This window comes from Aptenodytes patagonicus, unplaced genomic scaffold (assembly GCF_965638725.1).
Source record: "Aptenodytes patagonicus unplaced genomic scaffold, bAptPat1.pri.cur scaffold_148, whole genome shotgun sequence".
NCBI classification, from domain to species: Eukaryota; Metazoa; Chordata; class Aves; order Sphenisciformes; family Spheniscidae; genus Aptenodytes; species Aptenodytes patagonicus.
In genome coordinates this window covers 52,894-71,098 of record NW_027472088.1, presented here as the reverse complement: position 1 = coordinate 71,098, position 18,205 = coordinate 52,894, and the positions used below count along the sequence as shown (strand labels likewise).

At 40.6% G+C, this 18,205-nt stretch overlaps 1 protein-coding gene across 2 annotated transcripts in view; it reads left to right on the top strand.

Moving 5' to 3' along the window:
* FBLN2 (fibulin 2) overlaps positions 1–18,205 on the top strand; it is a 97,863-nt gene that overhangs the window by 47,108 nt on the left and 32,550 nt on the right. For both annotated transcript variants that reach the window (XM_076363857.1, XM_076363856.1), the window contains exon 3: positions 13,831–13,942. In XM_076363857.1, coding sequence (XP_076219972.1) covers positions 13,831–13,942 — 112 coding nt within the window. The remainder of the gene's footprint in view (positions 1–13,830; positions 13,943–18,205) is intronic.

Below are 18,205 nucleotides of genomic sequence, written 5' to 3'. Positions count from 1 at the left end.
GCCTGGATCTATTGAAAAACCAAGAGGGGGTAAGTTTATCTTTCATTCGTCTTCTCAGTGCTCTCTGACCTTATTTAAAGAATCTGTTTTTCATGAGGTGTACTGACGCGGGAAGAAAAAAGCACTGGAAAAAATATCGGCCTAGTGACTTTGGTCTCTGTGCAGGATATAAATATATCCCTTTGATTGCAAGGGTGGAAATGCAGCCGGGTTATTGAAACATGCTTGAGGTGGTAACCACACACTTCAGACTGAGTTCAGGCTGTGAAGCCACCTCTAGACTGAATGCACTCTATGTAAACCATGCTTTTAACAATGTGTCAGTAGTTACCAGAATTGTGCTTGTGTTTGTAGCTCTTCAGCATGCAAGCAGCTCTGTATGAAGTAATTATCTCATATGTGAAGATAAAATTTATGCTTGATTGGGCTGTGAATGTATTTTTTCTTTCTCCAGAAAAAATGGGCAGATCCATTCTAAGTGAAGATGCAAGGATTGCGCTCATTTTCCTTAGAAATTAATAGGCCACTGAGAACTCAAGAGGGATGAGAGAAAAACTTTTATTTTAAACACAAGCAAACATTAAAAAGCTTGACTCTGCATCAACATTTTGTAGCCTAAGACTATAAACAAACACCGTCCCATTTGAAGCTATTGGCTAACTCAGCTAATGGAGCACAATTGTTAAGCTAACAACTAAAATTCAGAGAACAATGTAAAGGACCTTGGCCTTTCTAAGCACTGTGCTTCACTGTGTGGGCCTGTACAATTTGGTGGTGCTCCAAAACCTCTCAGCCACCAAAAGCCTGGTGTTTCAACCACTTGCATCCCTACTTCTTGGATGATGACTCGGCAAGTTATTTTCTTTTTGCAGCTATGTCCAGACTTTTCTGGCTTTAAGTATATAGACACTTAGTTCCTTTCTTACGTGCTCCCCCAAGAGGTTTCTATCACCACAAAGTGCTTTGTATGGATCTTATTATGGATAGCCTCCAGTACAAAACTAAGACTGTACGCCTGTTACTAGCTATTAGTAGGCTGACTTGAACTAGAAACCTGGCTAAGAAATTTCAGAATTGAACCATCCTGATACTTTAATCATTCAGTTATAATTTGATCTTTAAACACGAAGCACTAAAACCACATCGCTGCTCTGTTTTTCAGTTACTTCTGTTCTCCATCATCTCCTCCCTTATCTAGCTTCTGTTTCCTCAGCCTGAACAGGTTCTGTGTGTAAATGGACATTACTTTCCCAGCTCGTGGTTGAATATTTAAAGAGAAAGAAAATGAGCAGTGGACTCTTATTTACATACAAATAATAAAATCTGGTTTTTTGAAGTGTATTGATGAAGTGGTATGTAAAGTTCTGCCTATTTCAATATTTTCTTTTACTCCGTTTCAGATGTCTCCTGCGTAAGTAACTGTAATGAGCCTTTGTGGGAGAGATGAAGAGACTCCTCCACCCTTCATTAGAATTTGCCGCCTTATCCCAAATGCTCCAAAACACATTTAAATCACAGAGTTGGAGCTTTTCACAAGTCAGTCCCTTTTCTCTCTCTTCATCTCTGGTTCCAAAGTAAAATATGTTCAGGAATGTAAATTCCTTTAAAATTGGCTGCCGTCTGTAGTTTCCAAGTAGGAAGTGTAGCCAGAGTCTGTTGCAGGAGATCGAATTCCAGCTGAGATTTAACTTGCGCCTGTTTCAGGTGCTGCATGCGGGGCGGTGGAGCCTGCCCCAGTGCTGCTGTGGCACACGGTCCCCCTCCTCCAGCTGGTCAGGATCAGAAGGAGAAGCCTCCTTCTCAGCTGTGTATGGAGTGCATGGCTAAGCTGGACCATGGCTCTGTCTTTCCAGTCATGTTTGTGCTTGTTTCAAGTGGTGTATACGTAAGAGCTTGAGAAGGAAAAGTATTGCCACTATCTCTGCAGCTTACAAAAAGCATAAAATGCTGAGATTGCTGAAGAAATAGTTTCTGTAGAGACAGATACAAGCTGTCAGCTAATGAAATGCTAATCTATTCACAACATCCTTGTGATTATTTCATACTTTGTAGGAGACAGATGTTACTTGTTGAATGTTCCCTGTAGGAAGCACTGTCATACTCGATCGCACTGCGCCTCATACAGGACTTGAGTCAGCAAAGGACTTCAGCACTAAGTTTCATCTTCAGTGTCTAAGTTTCATCAGTGCTGCTGAACTAAGGACTTGCTTAAATATAAACATGTTCATAATTATTCTACATATTCAAGGGCTTTGTGCTTTAATTTTTAGTAAAGGAGCAGACAGGGCCTGTAGGCTTCCATGGGCACTGGTTCAAACCCTAGCTTTAGGTGAAAACATCCACTTCTGCCATAGTTCACAATAATTTGCAAATGGTTGCCTTATTTGAAGGTGACTTCAATAACAGTGCTTGCAAGTATACAATAGGATCGTTAATCTTGATGAACACATACGAGCATGACTTGCTCTTTTTAATTAGGAACATGGAGTTGAAACAAAACATACGAGTTTTGTGTGTGATCTGAGTGGTGTAGATTTTTGACAGGGAGGAATTAGGAAATTAAACACTTCATGGCATTGTGTTTCTCTTGGTATATCGTGGCCAAAGGCTCCAGTGGGGTTACACTGAGCTGCACCATGGGAGCCTAGTGAGCTGGAGGTAAAGTCTGAAGTGGAAATGAGCAAAATGAGTCACCCAATACCTCCTGTGTTGAAGCCACGGTAACAGTATCAAACAATGTGCTTCATTTAGAAGTTAAAACCACCATTTTCCTAATTTTCACCCCAAATCATTAATTTCTTAGGGAATTGAAAAACCTTGTTTCCAGACAGCTCTGGTTCTGATGCATACTGCATGGCAAAAGAGAAATTTCCTGCTGTGCTTCCTGCTAGGGGCTGCTAAATTCCCCTGAAACACTCCAAACATCATTATCAGCCCATTCAAATTAATATTTCCTCCTACATTTGTAACGGATAAAACGAAGTTTGTTTTGTTGCTGTTGACTAAAGTATCCCACTGAATTTCCTTCGCAATAACTGCTCTGGCACTGGGTGCTTCCTGGAGAATTTAAACCTCCTTGGGGTTAATGGATCAAGGCAGAACCGTGGGCCATCAACTCTTCCAGCCTGCCATTAATCCAGGAAGTGCCCTGGGCCGCAATCATTATTGCTGAAATTCTTGCACAAACACTGATTGCCAAACTTCATAAAGAAAAGCCAAAGGAAATGAGAGAGCTCTTCAGAACATCATAAAATAAATAAACAATGTAATTTATGATTATAAACCTGACAAGGACTAGCAAGGAGTACGGTAGGATACCCAAACAAGGAGAGCTGGAGCCCTATAACAACTTTTCTGTTCATTTTAAGCATCCCTATGCACTAATTAGAAACTCAGTGAAGCTCGAGAGGTTTGCTTCCTCTGATGATCAGAATTTTTTTGTCAACAGTCCTCAGCCCTGTCCAAACGGAGCTGGAGGGCACATATTTCACTAGGAACACGTCAGGCTCCTGGGGCGTGCTGCGGGTCGCTGACTGATGCTATCATGTAATCTCATCTTTTCTTACCTTTCCAAGGTGTGCAAAACTGTTTGGCTAGGGCTGCTGCTTCTGTTGTTAACATACCGTATTAAGTTACTTTGAAAGTTGTGTTGAGAAATATAGCAGAGGAAACGAGTTGGCACCAGCAGCTGGGGATGAGTCAGTGAGTAAATTTTCCCAGTTTGTTTCAGTAATGTTCTGAACAGAGATGAGCATTCAATTCACAGTGAATAACTTCTCTGATGAATTTTACTGTTTTTCTACTTTGCATGAATTGGTCATGAAGAGAGAGAAAATCTTGGCCTTTTTTTTCCCCAAAATGATTCAAGAGTTTTTCTGTGAACAATTTCTGGATGGGCTCTCCTAGAGTGCAGCTAAGGGTGCATATTTTTAGTCTCTGCTGCATGAGGTTGTACTGATCGAAGAATATCAAGCACTGGTCATCTGCTTGGGAATTTTTTTTTAGTTACCAAAGTTGCAAAACTCAAATACCTAAAAGCTTACAACTGCAACCTGAAAGACGAGTGAACTTTGGGGTTGGCTTCATCTGACTTTCATAACCATTTCCCTCTCGTGTGTTAGGTCTGCCAGTGTGTGTGCAGTGTCTAAACCTGTAACCTGTGCCCCACTGAAGAAGATACGATTCAGATACAAATGTGCAATCCTTGTTTGTGACTTTAAACAAAAGTACAATTTCTACTGTGATTGGTATGAGATCAAATTATGTATTTATAGGGGTTGCATGATTAAGGTATGTCTAGCATTGTTAAGCAATTGAATTCCAAAATGGCACAATAGCTTGGCTTGTCCTTGGTCTATGTTCCCAGTCCAAAACAAAGACCTTTTTCACTGCTACATGCTTAAAATTTAAAGCAGCAACATGTCTTGATGGATGGCTGTCCCTGGTATTGCAGTGTGGGTCTGACTAGTTACATGGTGAAACTAATGAATTTTTTTCTGTAGGTAACACACACAGGTAGGTGGAGCACATAAGCTGAATTAAGGCCTTACGCACACATCCATATGCCTCTTTATGTTTGTTTGCCTTATTTTTTTTTTAAGGAATATTAATTCTGTAATTTAATTACCATTACAACGTCAGCTCAATTTGTAACTGGCTAAGAACATACTGAAAGTGCTTGTGTTACTAAATGCTTGAGTTGCAGCAGATTCAGTGATCCTGCCTAAATTTTCCAAGTGCTCTGACAGACAGTCCCTGACTACATCCCCTGATAAACACTATGCCTCTCAATTTTAACTTTAAAATGAAACAGGGCTGGTGGAAATGCCAGCTTTGAGGAAAGGAGACTACCTAGCCACAAAAAGGAGCACGCAAAGAGCATGCTGTCCCCCAAGATAAAATTCTTTAGACAGGAATTACAAGGGTAATTGGAACCAGGCTTTCCAAAGCCTCAGCTCTTTTGAAAGTTAATAGACAGCATAAATATAGTCTGTGCAATATCTGGGGAAGGAAAGTTGAGGAGGAAAATACAGCCAAGACTATGCTGAAGGGCAAGAAACATTATGCCTACTCTGAGTTATTATTGTAACTAATAGAAGGATGATTGTGTACGAACTGTTTCACTTTAAACTCAGTGACAGAAGGATAGATCCAAATGAGCCAAATTTTTAAAAGGCAGGAAGAGAAATTGCTTAGACTTTTAGTTGGTGAAAAAGGTTAAAGAATTTATTTAGTTGGGTTTTTTCCCCCCTCCCTCCTTTCAACCTGGAGCTAATAAAGGATGCTGTCATGGAAACGTTAAAGACCAAACATAGTCTAAATTACCTGACCTCTGGCACAGGTAATACAAGTTTTGACTTACAAGGATTATCCAGAACTAAAGCCAGAGGGAATATAAGGTTGCTATTCATTCACACTTTGAACAAAATCTGCCAAACAATCCTGGCTGAGGTTATGTTGATGTATGTCTCTATTGTACAGTGCATAGTAAAATGAGAACATTCAGTTTGTTTTATCCAGTTTTTCATTGTGCCTTTGGGCAGACACAACTCTTTATATTTTGCCAAGCAAGCCAGCATAAGGAATTTATGAAAAAACAAATGTAGGAAACAGAGCGTTTTCAGGTTGAAATGGAAAGCAGATGCCTCCCAAGGAGTGAAGGCAATATAACAGGAACTTGTCCTGGATGAATGGTGGGATGGATTTCTAAAGAGATGCAGGTGACTTCAGAGGAAGTAGGAGAGCGTAGAAAAACGCTTTGCTGTATCAACTTTAAAATGAAGGCAGATTGCTGCAAGTGTGATGGACCTCACTTAGGTTACTGTGGTGATGGCATGGCAAATAGAGTCCAGTAGGAATGGAAGAGGATAATGGAAAAGAGGAGAGAAGGATTAGGTACTGGATTGAAGCCACGAGATGTGTGTTGAACTCTCAGCTCAGCCTGTATTTCTCCTGCAATCTGCTTTTTCGTTATTTCCAATGAGAGGAGCCTAAAAGTCTAATGAGTGCACGTGGGTTAAAGCCCCTTCCCCAGCAAGGAGCTAACTGAGGATTTGATCATGGAAACACTCGAGCGCTACTCTCATTTCGGTAAGATTTAGAATCAAATATGCTCCTGAACACTGAGGCACTTTGAGAAGCCTGCAGTAACCTGCACAGAATAAACCATACGCTAATTTATCTGGGAACAGGTCCTGAAGAAAGCTTAACCAGTCCTAGTGACCTAAGTGATAGTTCAGTTTCAAGTGAAAGCAGCTGGCTTTGGGGCTGTGTTGTCACTCTCCCCTCCCCTATCTTTGCCAAGATAAATGTTCTTCTCCTCTTTACCTTTACTCATTAAAATGTCTTCCTAGCCGTCTCAGATAAATCAAGTTAAGAACACGTTACACTGCACAACCAAATGGTGAAATTCAATGAGGGAATTTAATAAAGCCTCTCAGACTGTTGGTAAGATAAGGAGTGACAACTTATTAAGGGGTAAAGCTACAGTACTTTTTTTTTCTTTATTAAAGCTTTAGATGAAGAGATTGGAGCAGAAAAAAGACCCACTGGAAACAGGTATTTTTCAGTATTTGAAGAACTCCGTCAAGTTAATCGTTGTTCTCTGAAGTTCTTCTTCATTATTTGCCATAATATATGGGTTTATGTTCTCGGGCAGGTATTTGATAAGGAAATACAATACCTTTTTCTCCAGTCTGAGCAAACAATTCTTGTGAAATGTATGTGCTGGGTGCATTGCAGGTCTAGATACCCCTTCCTTTAAAAGGATAGACAGACATATACAAAACTATAAACATATTTTCAAGATGTTTTTTGTTTTTTTTATAAGGATGTAGGAAACAAGTAATGAGCACTGACTAGACAGGAGAAGCAGCACTCCGCTTTGATCCCTTCCTTGACCATGTGCGCTCATGGAAAGGTGATGGAAACTGCTCCTGTTCTGCTCTAGTACCATTTCTGTTCTTTCTCTGCTCATTTCTGGTGGGAGAGCACGGTTGCAGCAGGTGAGGGCAACCTATCCCACTGGATCAGCTCTTATACCAAATAACAGCTTTCTTTTAAGATGTGAAAAGGTGCTAGTGTACTCCAGTACCTCAGGAGTCAGCCTTCGTGCTTTGCTACTTGGGAAGTCATAATCCACCACGAGTGTTGCTGGGGAGACTCATTAACTGCTCTCAGAGGCCGGTTCGTTAACCTGATGTGTTGCAGGCTGCTGCTGCTGCCTTCATGCAGGTGATGCTGGGCTGTGAGGCTGCTCCACCGAGCTCTGTGGGGTGGCTGACTTATGCCCGGCTCAGGGCTTGGGCAGTTTGTGCAGTTGCTTTTTCCAAAATTATGTTATAGCTTGAGAGTCACGGCTGTCAGCTTCCCGTGTGGATGAGCAATGAGATCCTCAAAATGAAGATGCATCTTAATGGAGTGCCTCATTTCTAGAAGGTTCCACATCAAAATCAATCTTGGTGCACAAACTCATTTCCTTGCAAGATCCTGTGTTGTTTGTTGGTTTTTAGTTCCTCCCCCTGCCTCCCCAAAGAGTAAGTACTATAGTTTTGGGGAAGATAAATTATTTTCCTCAGATATAGGAACTGAATAGCATGCTTCATCATAACAACAAGAGCTCAGCTCAGTTATGGAGGTGTGAACATTGCCTCTTTTGCGTGTGAGTGCTGATCCAGCAATTAACAGCTTAAATTAAAGTCACCAGTAAAGAGAGGTAGCTGCCCAGGGCTGACAACGTCACGCTGTCCCTGAAATGCCAATCTTCCTGGTGATTCATGCTTCATCTGGAACACGGTGCACTGACTTTCCCTGGCTAATAGGTAATCTTATTTGGGAATAATAGCAGTTCTGAACTTTACTTATATTTTGGATCAAATGGTTATATCCAAGCCCCTGCACTATGTCTGCCTATATGGGTCTCTCTGTAGATAAAAATTACTATCTAAGAATCTTTAATGCGTCATGGCTACTATAATAATTTTAGTAGAAAGGAAAATAATTGTTTATTTTAACTGAATGAAATCTTGGTACTGTTAAGGCTAATGGCCAAGATTTAACCCATCACTTGCTATGCTTGGGTGGATTGGCTAGTGTGACGGGTCAGTGCTCACTGCTTGCATCATGTGAGGAAGTACTGAAGTCTTAAGGTTTGTCTTTCTGCGTTCTGCTTAGACAAAAGAAACTTTTAGAACAGGAGAACAGTGGATAAAACGTGCCTAATAGCTCAGTCAGTGAGTCAATGCATTTTCTCAAAGAATGGATATTTGCACAACAGGAGTTAGTCAATCGATGCAAATGTTCTGCAGAGCTGCAAAACTAAAGTGAGAATGGAAGTAAGCAATGAAATCAGAGGTGTTAAACCGCTTAAATGTTCTGAGTGGAAATTCAGGTGAAGCTGAAATCAGTGAAACTTTAGTGTCAAAAAAGCTCTGGCAAGAAACTGAAATATTTTATCCCTTCTTGACCAGTCATAGAGCTGGCTGATGTTTTATCACTCTTGAAACGGAATTTGTGAACACTGGGGAGGAAAAAAGGGGAGGAGAGTTTTTGAAAATCCCTTTTGTCTCCTTTGCTATTCTACAAATTTATGGTTCACTGTGTGAGTGGGGGGAAATAATTTAGTAGCCTTTAACTGTGTGTTTTCCTCAGTGTAACGTTTGAGCTTCAGCTAAACTTTTTAAAATACAACCCCCACCCCATACCAGATTTTTCTAGCTGAAAGATGAAATTCCTGGGTAGCAGCATGTAAAAGCTGTGTGGATATCATGTGGCTATGGAAAACCTTGATGTGACCCTGAGTCAGTGGGGGGCCATCTCACCGCTAGTCAGGTTTGGACCAGGCACTGAGACAACGCGACGTTTTAAGGCACAGTCAAGGATGAGTTAAAATTCTCTGGGGGGAAAATGTTTCTCTAAATATTTGAATTAAATTCTAAATGTCTCTAAAAGACACAAACTTTTGAGATTAGGCCAAAATGTACTTTAGTTCATATCTTCAGAGTGATATAGAGTGATAATTGTAGGAGATAAGTTACTAAATTGAAAACAAGTGAGGAGACATATTTTATAGTACAGCCTGAAATAAATTACTTTTTTTTTCCCTAGTAAAGAAATTCATAAATAGTCTGTTAACAGGTGTCTTGTTAAATGACTCTATAAAGTATCAAAGATGCACACAGTATAACAAATTTTCAGGATTATGGTGTTCTCAAATAAAATCACTTTGTCTTCTGTGAGCAGATGCAAGTCTACTTCTAAATCTGCTAATATCATGAAAGCCCCAAATAAACAAAGCTCTGTTTGAATGTTTAAGTATTTAAAAGTCTGTTATACATATAGCTTAAAGTCTCCATCCAGCGTAGAAGCTATGTGATCTTCAGTCTTGTGCATGTGTCTAGTTGTATATATTTGTTCTTGCTAATGTAAAATCAAAATATCATAAATCCATGCTAATGACTGAGTCCTATTATGAATTATTCATTTTTCTAATTCCTGATTGAGATAAAATGCAATAGTTTGTTGATTTTATTATAACTGCATTCTAGATTTAATTATTCATAAGATCATAACAAAAGGCAATATATTTTGTAAATATGACTGCTTAATAGTATGGCACTTCAGTACGGCAATCTGATATTGAATCTTTAGTGAGGAATGAGTAATTAATTTTTATTTGAATTATAAATCATGTAGATTACTACTGCTTTCTTGTGTTTTAAACCTAGCAATACTGTAGCAACAAATGTGTTTCAGCACTTGGTAAAATGAATGGAGTTTCCACCAAGGGACCAAATTAAAACTATGTTGAAAAACTGTTTTATAGCAATGTTTTGTAATTATCTGGTACCAGGTGTATTTCCTGCCTATTTTAACTGCACATATCATCCCTCTCATGTCATATAGCAACTCTTACACGTAATACAGCTTTCAAGGCTCAAGTATATTTTTAACAGTGTTAATATGCTGCATAAAATGAAAGCATTGCATAGACTGAAGTCCAGTTGCAGTTTGTTATGGTGCTGTGTGCCCTTGTGTGGGAGCATGAATGTGGCGATGTGGGAGGACAGAAATGGCTTTGGTTGTCAAAACCCCTCTGCAGCTGGGCTGCGCGGGGTGAGGGTGCAATGGCTTCAAGTCTGTTTTGGGTTGTCTCTCCCCAAAGCCTTAAGGAAAACAAAGTAAAATTTACAAAAGTGTGACATGCACCCTCTTTCCTCCCTTGCTCCTTTTTTTCCCAACATATAAATAAGGACTTAGGGTAGAGGTGAAGCTCTCTGTGCCACAATCTCATCTGCAGTCCTTACTGTGCACGTGATTTTTTCTGCGGCATTCACTTGCCATAATGCTTCTCCCCTTCTCTTTGTAACCTAATGGAGTCGCACAGCTGGAGTTTGTGGGCACAAAAAGGCTGGGTTTTGGCCTGGAAGCCCAACTCTCCCTCTTAGTGTCAACTGTCAAAACGGTTACTACTTTTTTGGAGTTACTGTTGATTGATGAAAAAATAAAAAAATGCGGAAGGGCTGGGGCAGAAGGGCAGTCGGGTGGTAGTGGTGCAGGGTTTGATGCTCCAGGCCACAAGGTTGCTGCTGGTTTGGGCACACGTGGCTGCAGCTGTGAGGAGCTGTGTCTTGTCACTTGCTGTAATCTCCTCCCCTCACCCATCCATCCGAGTTAGTGATGAAGGCGGTATTTTTCCACAGACCATTTTCCCTTTTCAGTAAAAAAAGTCATTAAAAAGTTGAAATATATTTACCAAGAAGCATGGTTTGGATGGAAATGCTTAATGTTCCCATCTGCCCACAGGGGTGGGCCCCATGTTGGAAACGAAGTTCCCACTGCGCAGCCGGGAGTAGAGCGTGAGGCAGCAGCCCCCACAGAGCCCCCCTCACCTCCGCACGTGGCTCAGGCTTGGCCCCGAGCTCACCTGCAGGAGGAGCGGGGGCAATCCTACCTGTCCTTGGTACCATGGCTTAATCGTATTGCAAGATTATCCACCAGTGTTTCATCTGGCTACTGGAGTGGACAACGCTGCTCAGCAAAATCAAACTCAGGTCTGTTAAGGCACTGCTATAGAGTGTGTGAAGTGAACCCTACTGGGGGTCAAAGAACACAGAAGGAAATGGAATTTGGTAATTTTTCTCCCGTGAGATCTTGGTCAGTCATGGGACATGTATTCTTTCTTTCTCTCCCTCTTTTTCCCTCCAGTTAGATACAGTTTCTTAAAGTTGTTTTCTCATGAGCAGAAATTTCATGATCACAAACACTATGTTTTAGTATGTTTAATTTTTCTAGTTGCTTCTTACAAAGCAAGCCATGCTGGTGATGAGAACTTTCCAGTTTCCAAAATGTAATATTATCTCCTAAATTAACTGTAACAAGTACAAAGGAATAGTCTTCTACTGAGGAGGTTTGTATTATTTGTGTAAGTGCCAGTATTTTTTAAGATTGAAGATAGCACTACACTTCACTTAAACTTCTTACCCTTGGTATGTAATGACAACTCAGGTCTACAAGACACTATATAAAGTTCTTCTACTATTGTTTGAAACATAGAGTAAGTGCTGTAAATACGTGACAGCAGAAATCTGCTGGTAACGCAGGCTGTCTCTGTTTCTTCTGAATTGTGCATCATGGATACCCAGATGTTTTCAGTTGTAGCCATTTCTAAAAATGTCTCACTTATAGTGTTACAATTTTGCAAAGAAAAATGATTTGGCTTGATACCATATACCAAATGCAGACAAAAGAAAGGATTCTGTTAACTTTTTCATCAAATCTGGCAGTTTTCATCAGAAACTGCCATCTAATGCTGCTGTCAACATGCAGGAGGAAAAGGTTCTTGGTTCAGATGGGATGACTCCTATCAACCGTAACACAATTCCCTGACAGACCAAAATTGTGCAAGGCCAGTCTAGCAGAGGCTGGCTTCCAAATGTTTAGTGTTGTTGCCGAGTCTCGACAGGAGAGCACTGCACCTTCAGCAGTGCCATTCTGCAGCAATGACTTTTTTCCTAAGACCCTTGTAGAGAAAGAGGTTCCCCACTCCCACGGTAAGCAGAACTGATTCAGGAGGGATTTATCTAAAAACTGGCTGAGGGATCTTGAAAATACATTGTTCTGCAGTGTGGATTGCTGAGTGTTGGTCAGGGAGTGCTTAGATGTGGAGCTACCCAAGGTCCATTGCACCCACACATCTCCTACAACTCAAATTTGAGGTGGTTTTGTCTTGTTTTCTCTTAATGGTAACACCAACCCGTGCCAGAGACTGGTCTGGAAGGATGAATAAAATGCACGAAATGTTCCTTATATCCATATAAATGGCTTTAAAAGGAACTGGAGCACTTCTGATGAGCCAGTGGAGCTGCTCCAACTCATCAACACAGGGCCATTGATTCTTCGTGGAGAAAGCAGAGCCCTGTGGTCTGATAGACCATCTTTATTATGTGTATTGACACGTATATCAATACTGTGAAATCACAGCCCCCAAGCATTTGTAATGTACCTCATGTCTCTCTAAAAGGCATCTCTTAATAATTTTCTTACCTGATATCTGTGTAACTGTTCCCAAAGCAGACAGCTCCTGCTGTGGACCCATTAGCTGGTAAGGGGGAGACCACATGCTTTGTGCGATGGAGCCCATCCACTGCGTGAGCAGTCGCAGGAGAAATCTTACTAATGACACAGCACAGCACTTGCCAGCTGCTGCCACGGAGCGGGCTCCTTGCACCTCAGCATCAGTTTAGTTGGCTTATGTTAGTGTTTGTTTGGTGTTTGCACCCCAGTAGCATGGCAAATGTCCCATTATGAAGTAAACTCCTGCACAGACTCCAAAAAATACTGTTTCTGCCCAGTCTGATATGACCTGAGTCTGTTCTATACAGTAGGTATATAGTATATTGCAAATCCACTAGTTTAAGTCATATTTCACTGTAACCTGAAAATTTACATCTTAAGTGGAAATCCACAAGGAGAAATGTAAAAACTAGTGCAGCATTCTACATGTCCATCTCTTTTACTACATCTTAGTGCCAGTGTTTTACATGAGCTCATTAGCAGAGTCAGAGTTATGTCTCTAACCCTTTTCATTATGGTTTTAAACCAGCTGAAGCCTCGAATTCAGCCGTAGGGCACTCTAGGTATATGTACTCTAAGTAATTCTGAGGAGTAAAATTTCGTATCTCATGGAAACAATTTCTTAACGCTACATATGTCAAACCTTCTAAAAGCACCCTTGCTAAATACTAAGAACTTTAAGGGACCATGACAAGGAATGTGTTTCGGTTTGTTGTTACTCATTAGTGAAACTTCATATTTACAATTTGGTGTAAGAGAACTACTGAGGCTTGTGTGTGCCATATGCTGAGCTTGTGTACACTCTGTGTGCTGTATTTCATTTGTTGTGAACTTTACTTGGACACCTTCATGGTAGCCTAGCTAGTGGTGGTGAAGGCACTGTTACAACAGCATAATGACTTATTAAATCAACTTGCATTAAGTGACCAAGCATGATTTTTCAGGGTTTTTTTTGTTCAGAGATGTCAAAGGTGGAGTCGTCTTCAAACCAGTTATGTCTTTTATTGTATTTAAAACTATAATTTGCTTCTGCTGTTCCTGCCTGAAAGACATTACCAGGTGATCAATTATATCAAGATACTGCAGGTATCAATTGCCTCTTTCTTTTTTTGCATATAACCAAATGAAATGTGGAAAGAAAAAAAAAAAAGAAGAAAAAGCTCAACTATTGTTATTTTAAAGATCATCTCAATTAAGAAAACAGAGCTAAAACCAATCGATTCCATACAAAAAATTCTGTGTGTGTGTTTTATACAGGTTCCACGAAGGAATTGATTGAGAGCTGCTGTGGAGCTGGACAACAGTGGGCTATAGACAACGGGGAGTGCACAGAAATCCCTGTAAGTGGAATGGATGGTGATATTTGCAGGTACGTAAGGCAAAACCGAGCATTTTAGGTTAACATAGAGAGCAGCCCTTTAGAAGAAATCAAATGATTGTACAATTCATGGGATGTCCAGGAGACTGGGAACTGTTTCATTCATTGTATAAATTATTGGTAGACTGGCAATATGTATGTCATGGCAAATTAGAAGGCTTTCCCCCTCCCTTTCCCCAAAATCTAATCTAAACAAAAGGATTTAAACCTTTTAAGGTTTCTTTTCCTCTCTCACATGAGCAGAGCACAAATTTTTGTTTCCCAGTTTTATGCGCATCTGTGGAGTTGCAGAAAAATAGAAGGTCAGAGTTTGTCTTCCATTTGGCAAGTGCTAAATGCAATGATTATCCATATCATTAAATGATGTGTTTATTGTCCAGTATGAATGGCTGCTGGTTCCGATGTCTGTGTTCAGCTGGAGGGGGGACCATACGCTTTGATAATGCTGCTGGTATCAGTAGCATCTGGTCTGAGTGAGGGTGCCAGATTCAAACTGCACAGCAAGAAAAGAAGAATGGGTGCAGAGTAACACGGACGACATATTACGCTAGCTGCAATTCATCCCATCTCTCTCTCCTCCCCCCTAGTCTGAAACAGGCCTTAGGGAAGGATGAAGGCAAAGTTATCCGAGACTCACACGGTGCAACATAAGCCAGATGGATTTCTCTACGAGTGATCCCAACATTTTCAGCATTAAAAAAGTTTGGCATAATCAGTTTTATCAAAGTTAGTATCATTGCACCTTTCTGAAGTTACTGGGAGACTAAAATCCCCCCCACTGGGATCTGGCATGACATAACTGACACATACCAACTGTCCATGAAGTAAAGACAGATTAAAAAATTCCAGCCTTGGCCTAAGTAGGTGCAAATCCAATACATTAATGAGTTGCACCTGCACATCTGAGGCTGGGTTTAGATGAAAAAGCCAGATCCTAAATGTTTCAGTCCTTGTGAATCTATTGGGATTTGAACGAATACGAGATCAGGAGTTCGGTTGTTTCACTTTCAAAATTTCAGTTCTGTCCCTGTTTTAAAGATTTAAAACCACCTGTAAATATTCTGTGTAAAGAAAACATTTCATGTGAAAAAGTATTCAAATCTGTGGCCTCAGAACCTTGAAAGCATTGACAAAAACTTACTGCTCCCACTGGGAGATGTGCCAGTGTGCAGAGCTGGTCACCATGCACGTACCCAAACCTCAAGTGCACTGTTTTGTGTGCCAGAATGCCTGCAAGTAACGCAAGCTCCCAAGAGTCTGCCGCTAACTTGACTCAGTATCTAAGGATTTGAAAAAGTAGAAGATAGATACTAATTGTAAAAATTAGTTACTGTTCTGCCAGGATAGTTGTCTATAAATACTTAGGTTTTACAAGTTTTACCATCGCTGCACTGAAAGGATTGATTTTTTTCAGGTGAGGCAAATGAATGAAGCCTCCCCTGTGTCTGCTGAGGCTGTAGATTGTTTATCTAGAGGTTGCAGATTGAGGTGTCTGTTGTTTCCAAATGCCATTTTGGGGTCTTCAAGTGGCAAAAACTTAAATGTTAAAGCTACTTGTTGATGTGTCTTGATGTCTCTGGACATTCATGTACCAACTTGGCCTATCTCTGTGTAGTGACCAACAACACTGACTGCAGGATGGGAACTGGGACTACCTAAAAGAGATCATGTGTAGTAACTAGATGAATGAAATTAAAATAAAGCAAGTTACAGGAAATCCTTAGATAGTCAGTTGATAGCCAGATGTAAAAATACTCCCAGACTTGTACCACTGGCTGTATCAGAAATAGGATGTTAGGCCAGATGAAATCTCATCTGTCCCGATACAGTAGTTTTTATCTCATAATTGATATGTGTTTTATCATAACAGAGCAATGTTTATCTGGGTGGCATTTGCACCAGTTGTACAAGTGTGAATCCTGCTTTTTGCTGACACTCTGTGTCCCAATTAGAGACTCACATCAGTTTAATACATTGACATCATTTCGCTGATCTTAACTCATTAACTCTTTCCCTAAAGCAGCAATGTTCTGAATCTTCCTTGAACCAACAACTCATTTATCTGGTCTGCGAAGAGTAGGTTTGTAAAGAAGAAACAAGAGAATGTGGTTAACACTGTTCCCAATTCATTTTCTGGTAATAGAGTAGCTGAAACTGAGCTGTGCTGATAGGTAAAGAAATACTAAAATAAAAAATGGCCAGTGATACTCCAGTGCTCCAGACAATACTGTTTCTACTATGTATTTCATACATGAAAGGAATTTCTCATGGCTAAATGTCACATTTCAGAAGCACATTAATCTATAGAGATTTCAGTATTTTAATACGGTAAACACTTTGCACATATAAAAATGCTTCTAGTAGCATTTTGTCATTTCTACAAATGATAATAATAATAACCATTCATTGCTCAAAAAATTGTATTTCTCCAGTTGGCAATTAACACTGGATTAGAAAACTAACTTCCTTGAAAACAAAGCACATGGAGGTGGTAATCCCCTTCCTGTAATCAAACTCAAACCACTGCTTCCTGGTTACACCTTTCTTATGCTATCCAGCATAAAAATATGAACGTAAAGCTGACGCGACAGGCCATCGGTATCGGGAAAGTGGCCAAGTGGCTGTCAATGGCTGGTTTCTACTGGAATAAGAGACATCCCTTTCCTTTTTTTTTTTTTTTTTAATTGAAGCATTAGGATGAAAGCTGTGAATTGGAAATACACTCTTCTCAGAAAAGAAAAGGATTTGTTTCCTAGGAAAACTGTATTTTATTGCAGTAATAATGGTATCTGACTGACAAAAGTTGTTTGCTTGCAAACATTTCTGTTGCAGGAGAATTGCTTTGCTCTGAGGCACTGGCTGTTAAAATGCATCAACCTCCTGTTCGTCGTTACCCGGGTATCCCATAAGGCAGTGTGCCCTGTGACAATGCATCAGGAAAAGATAGTTAGACATCAAGGTTATTCTTGGAAAAAGAAAAACTTTGCTTAATTCCTTCATGCCACCAGATCTGTCCAGAACAGAAATTTACCCTTACTCATAGCATAATATATTATTTCATCTGAGTTTTAACACGTTCATCTGTGTCACATATGCCCAAGTCTAGAGGTCATGTACTCAACATAACCCCCTCAGGAGAATTCTTGTGGCCTGCAGCTCTCAGTCCTCACCCTTCCCCATCATAGGGGCCCTTCCCTATCCCGGGACCAGACACGCACCCCTCTTGGGGTGCTGCTAGTCTCCATGCTGTGTGGATTGAGAGACAGGGTCATGGAGTAAAGCCATGCCCTTTTGTATATGACCGAAAGAAGAAGGTACCTCTTTGAAGGGGCAGGGGGGAAATCCACTATAGACTTGAAAATAGTAGGGAAGAGTATTGTATTATTTCAATAAACATCTACTAAATTTCACTTAAGAATTTGCCATTTAGATTTTTAATCTGTTTCATTTCAACCTTCAGTGTATCTTGTTAAAATGTTTGATTTGAAGAGCCATATGTAGGAAATGAACATTCCCAAAGTACTTCATATACAGTGATCAAGTTACCCATAACCTTCTCTTTGATAACCAAAGTTAGAGGAAAGTTTAAATTCTGGGTTACAATCTGTGGGGAGACTTTATAGGGGTTTTGTGATGTGACACTTTCCTTAAGTCCTGTCCAGAGCTTCAGTCCTCTGGTTGGTGAAGAAGTAAGCGTGTACAGGTGTTTCCCTTTCCCCGCTTTCCAGGGAAGAAGGTTTCTGTCTGTTTTCTGTTTCTGAAGACTTCTGAGAAGCAAAACGTGGGGAAGAGGGATGATTGCACAAATATAGAATCATAGAATCGTTAAGATTGGAAAAGACCTCTAAGATCATTGAGTCCAACTGTCGACCCAACACCACCATGCCCACTAAACCATGTCCCTAAGCACCTCATCTACACGTCTTTTAAATACTTCCAGGGATGGGGACTCAACCACTTCCCTGGGCAGCCTGTTCCAATGTTTAACCACTCTTTCAGTAAAGAAATTTTTCCTCACGTCCAATCTAAACCTCCCCTGGTGCAACTTGAGGCCGTTTTCTCTTGTCCTATTGCTTGTTACTTGGGAGAAGAGACCGACCCCCCCCTCACTACAACCTCCTTTCAGGGAGTTGTAGAGAGCGATGAGGTCTCCCCTCAGCCTCCTTTTCTCCAGGCTAAACAACCCCAGTTCCCTCAGCCGCTCCTCATCAGACTTATTCTCCAGACCCCTCACCAGCCTCGTTGCCCTTCTCT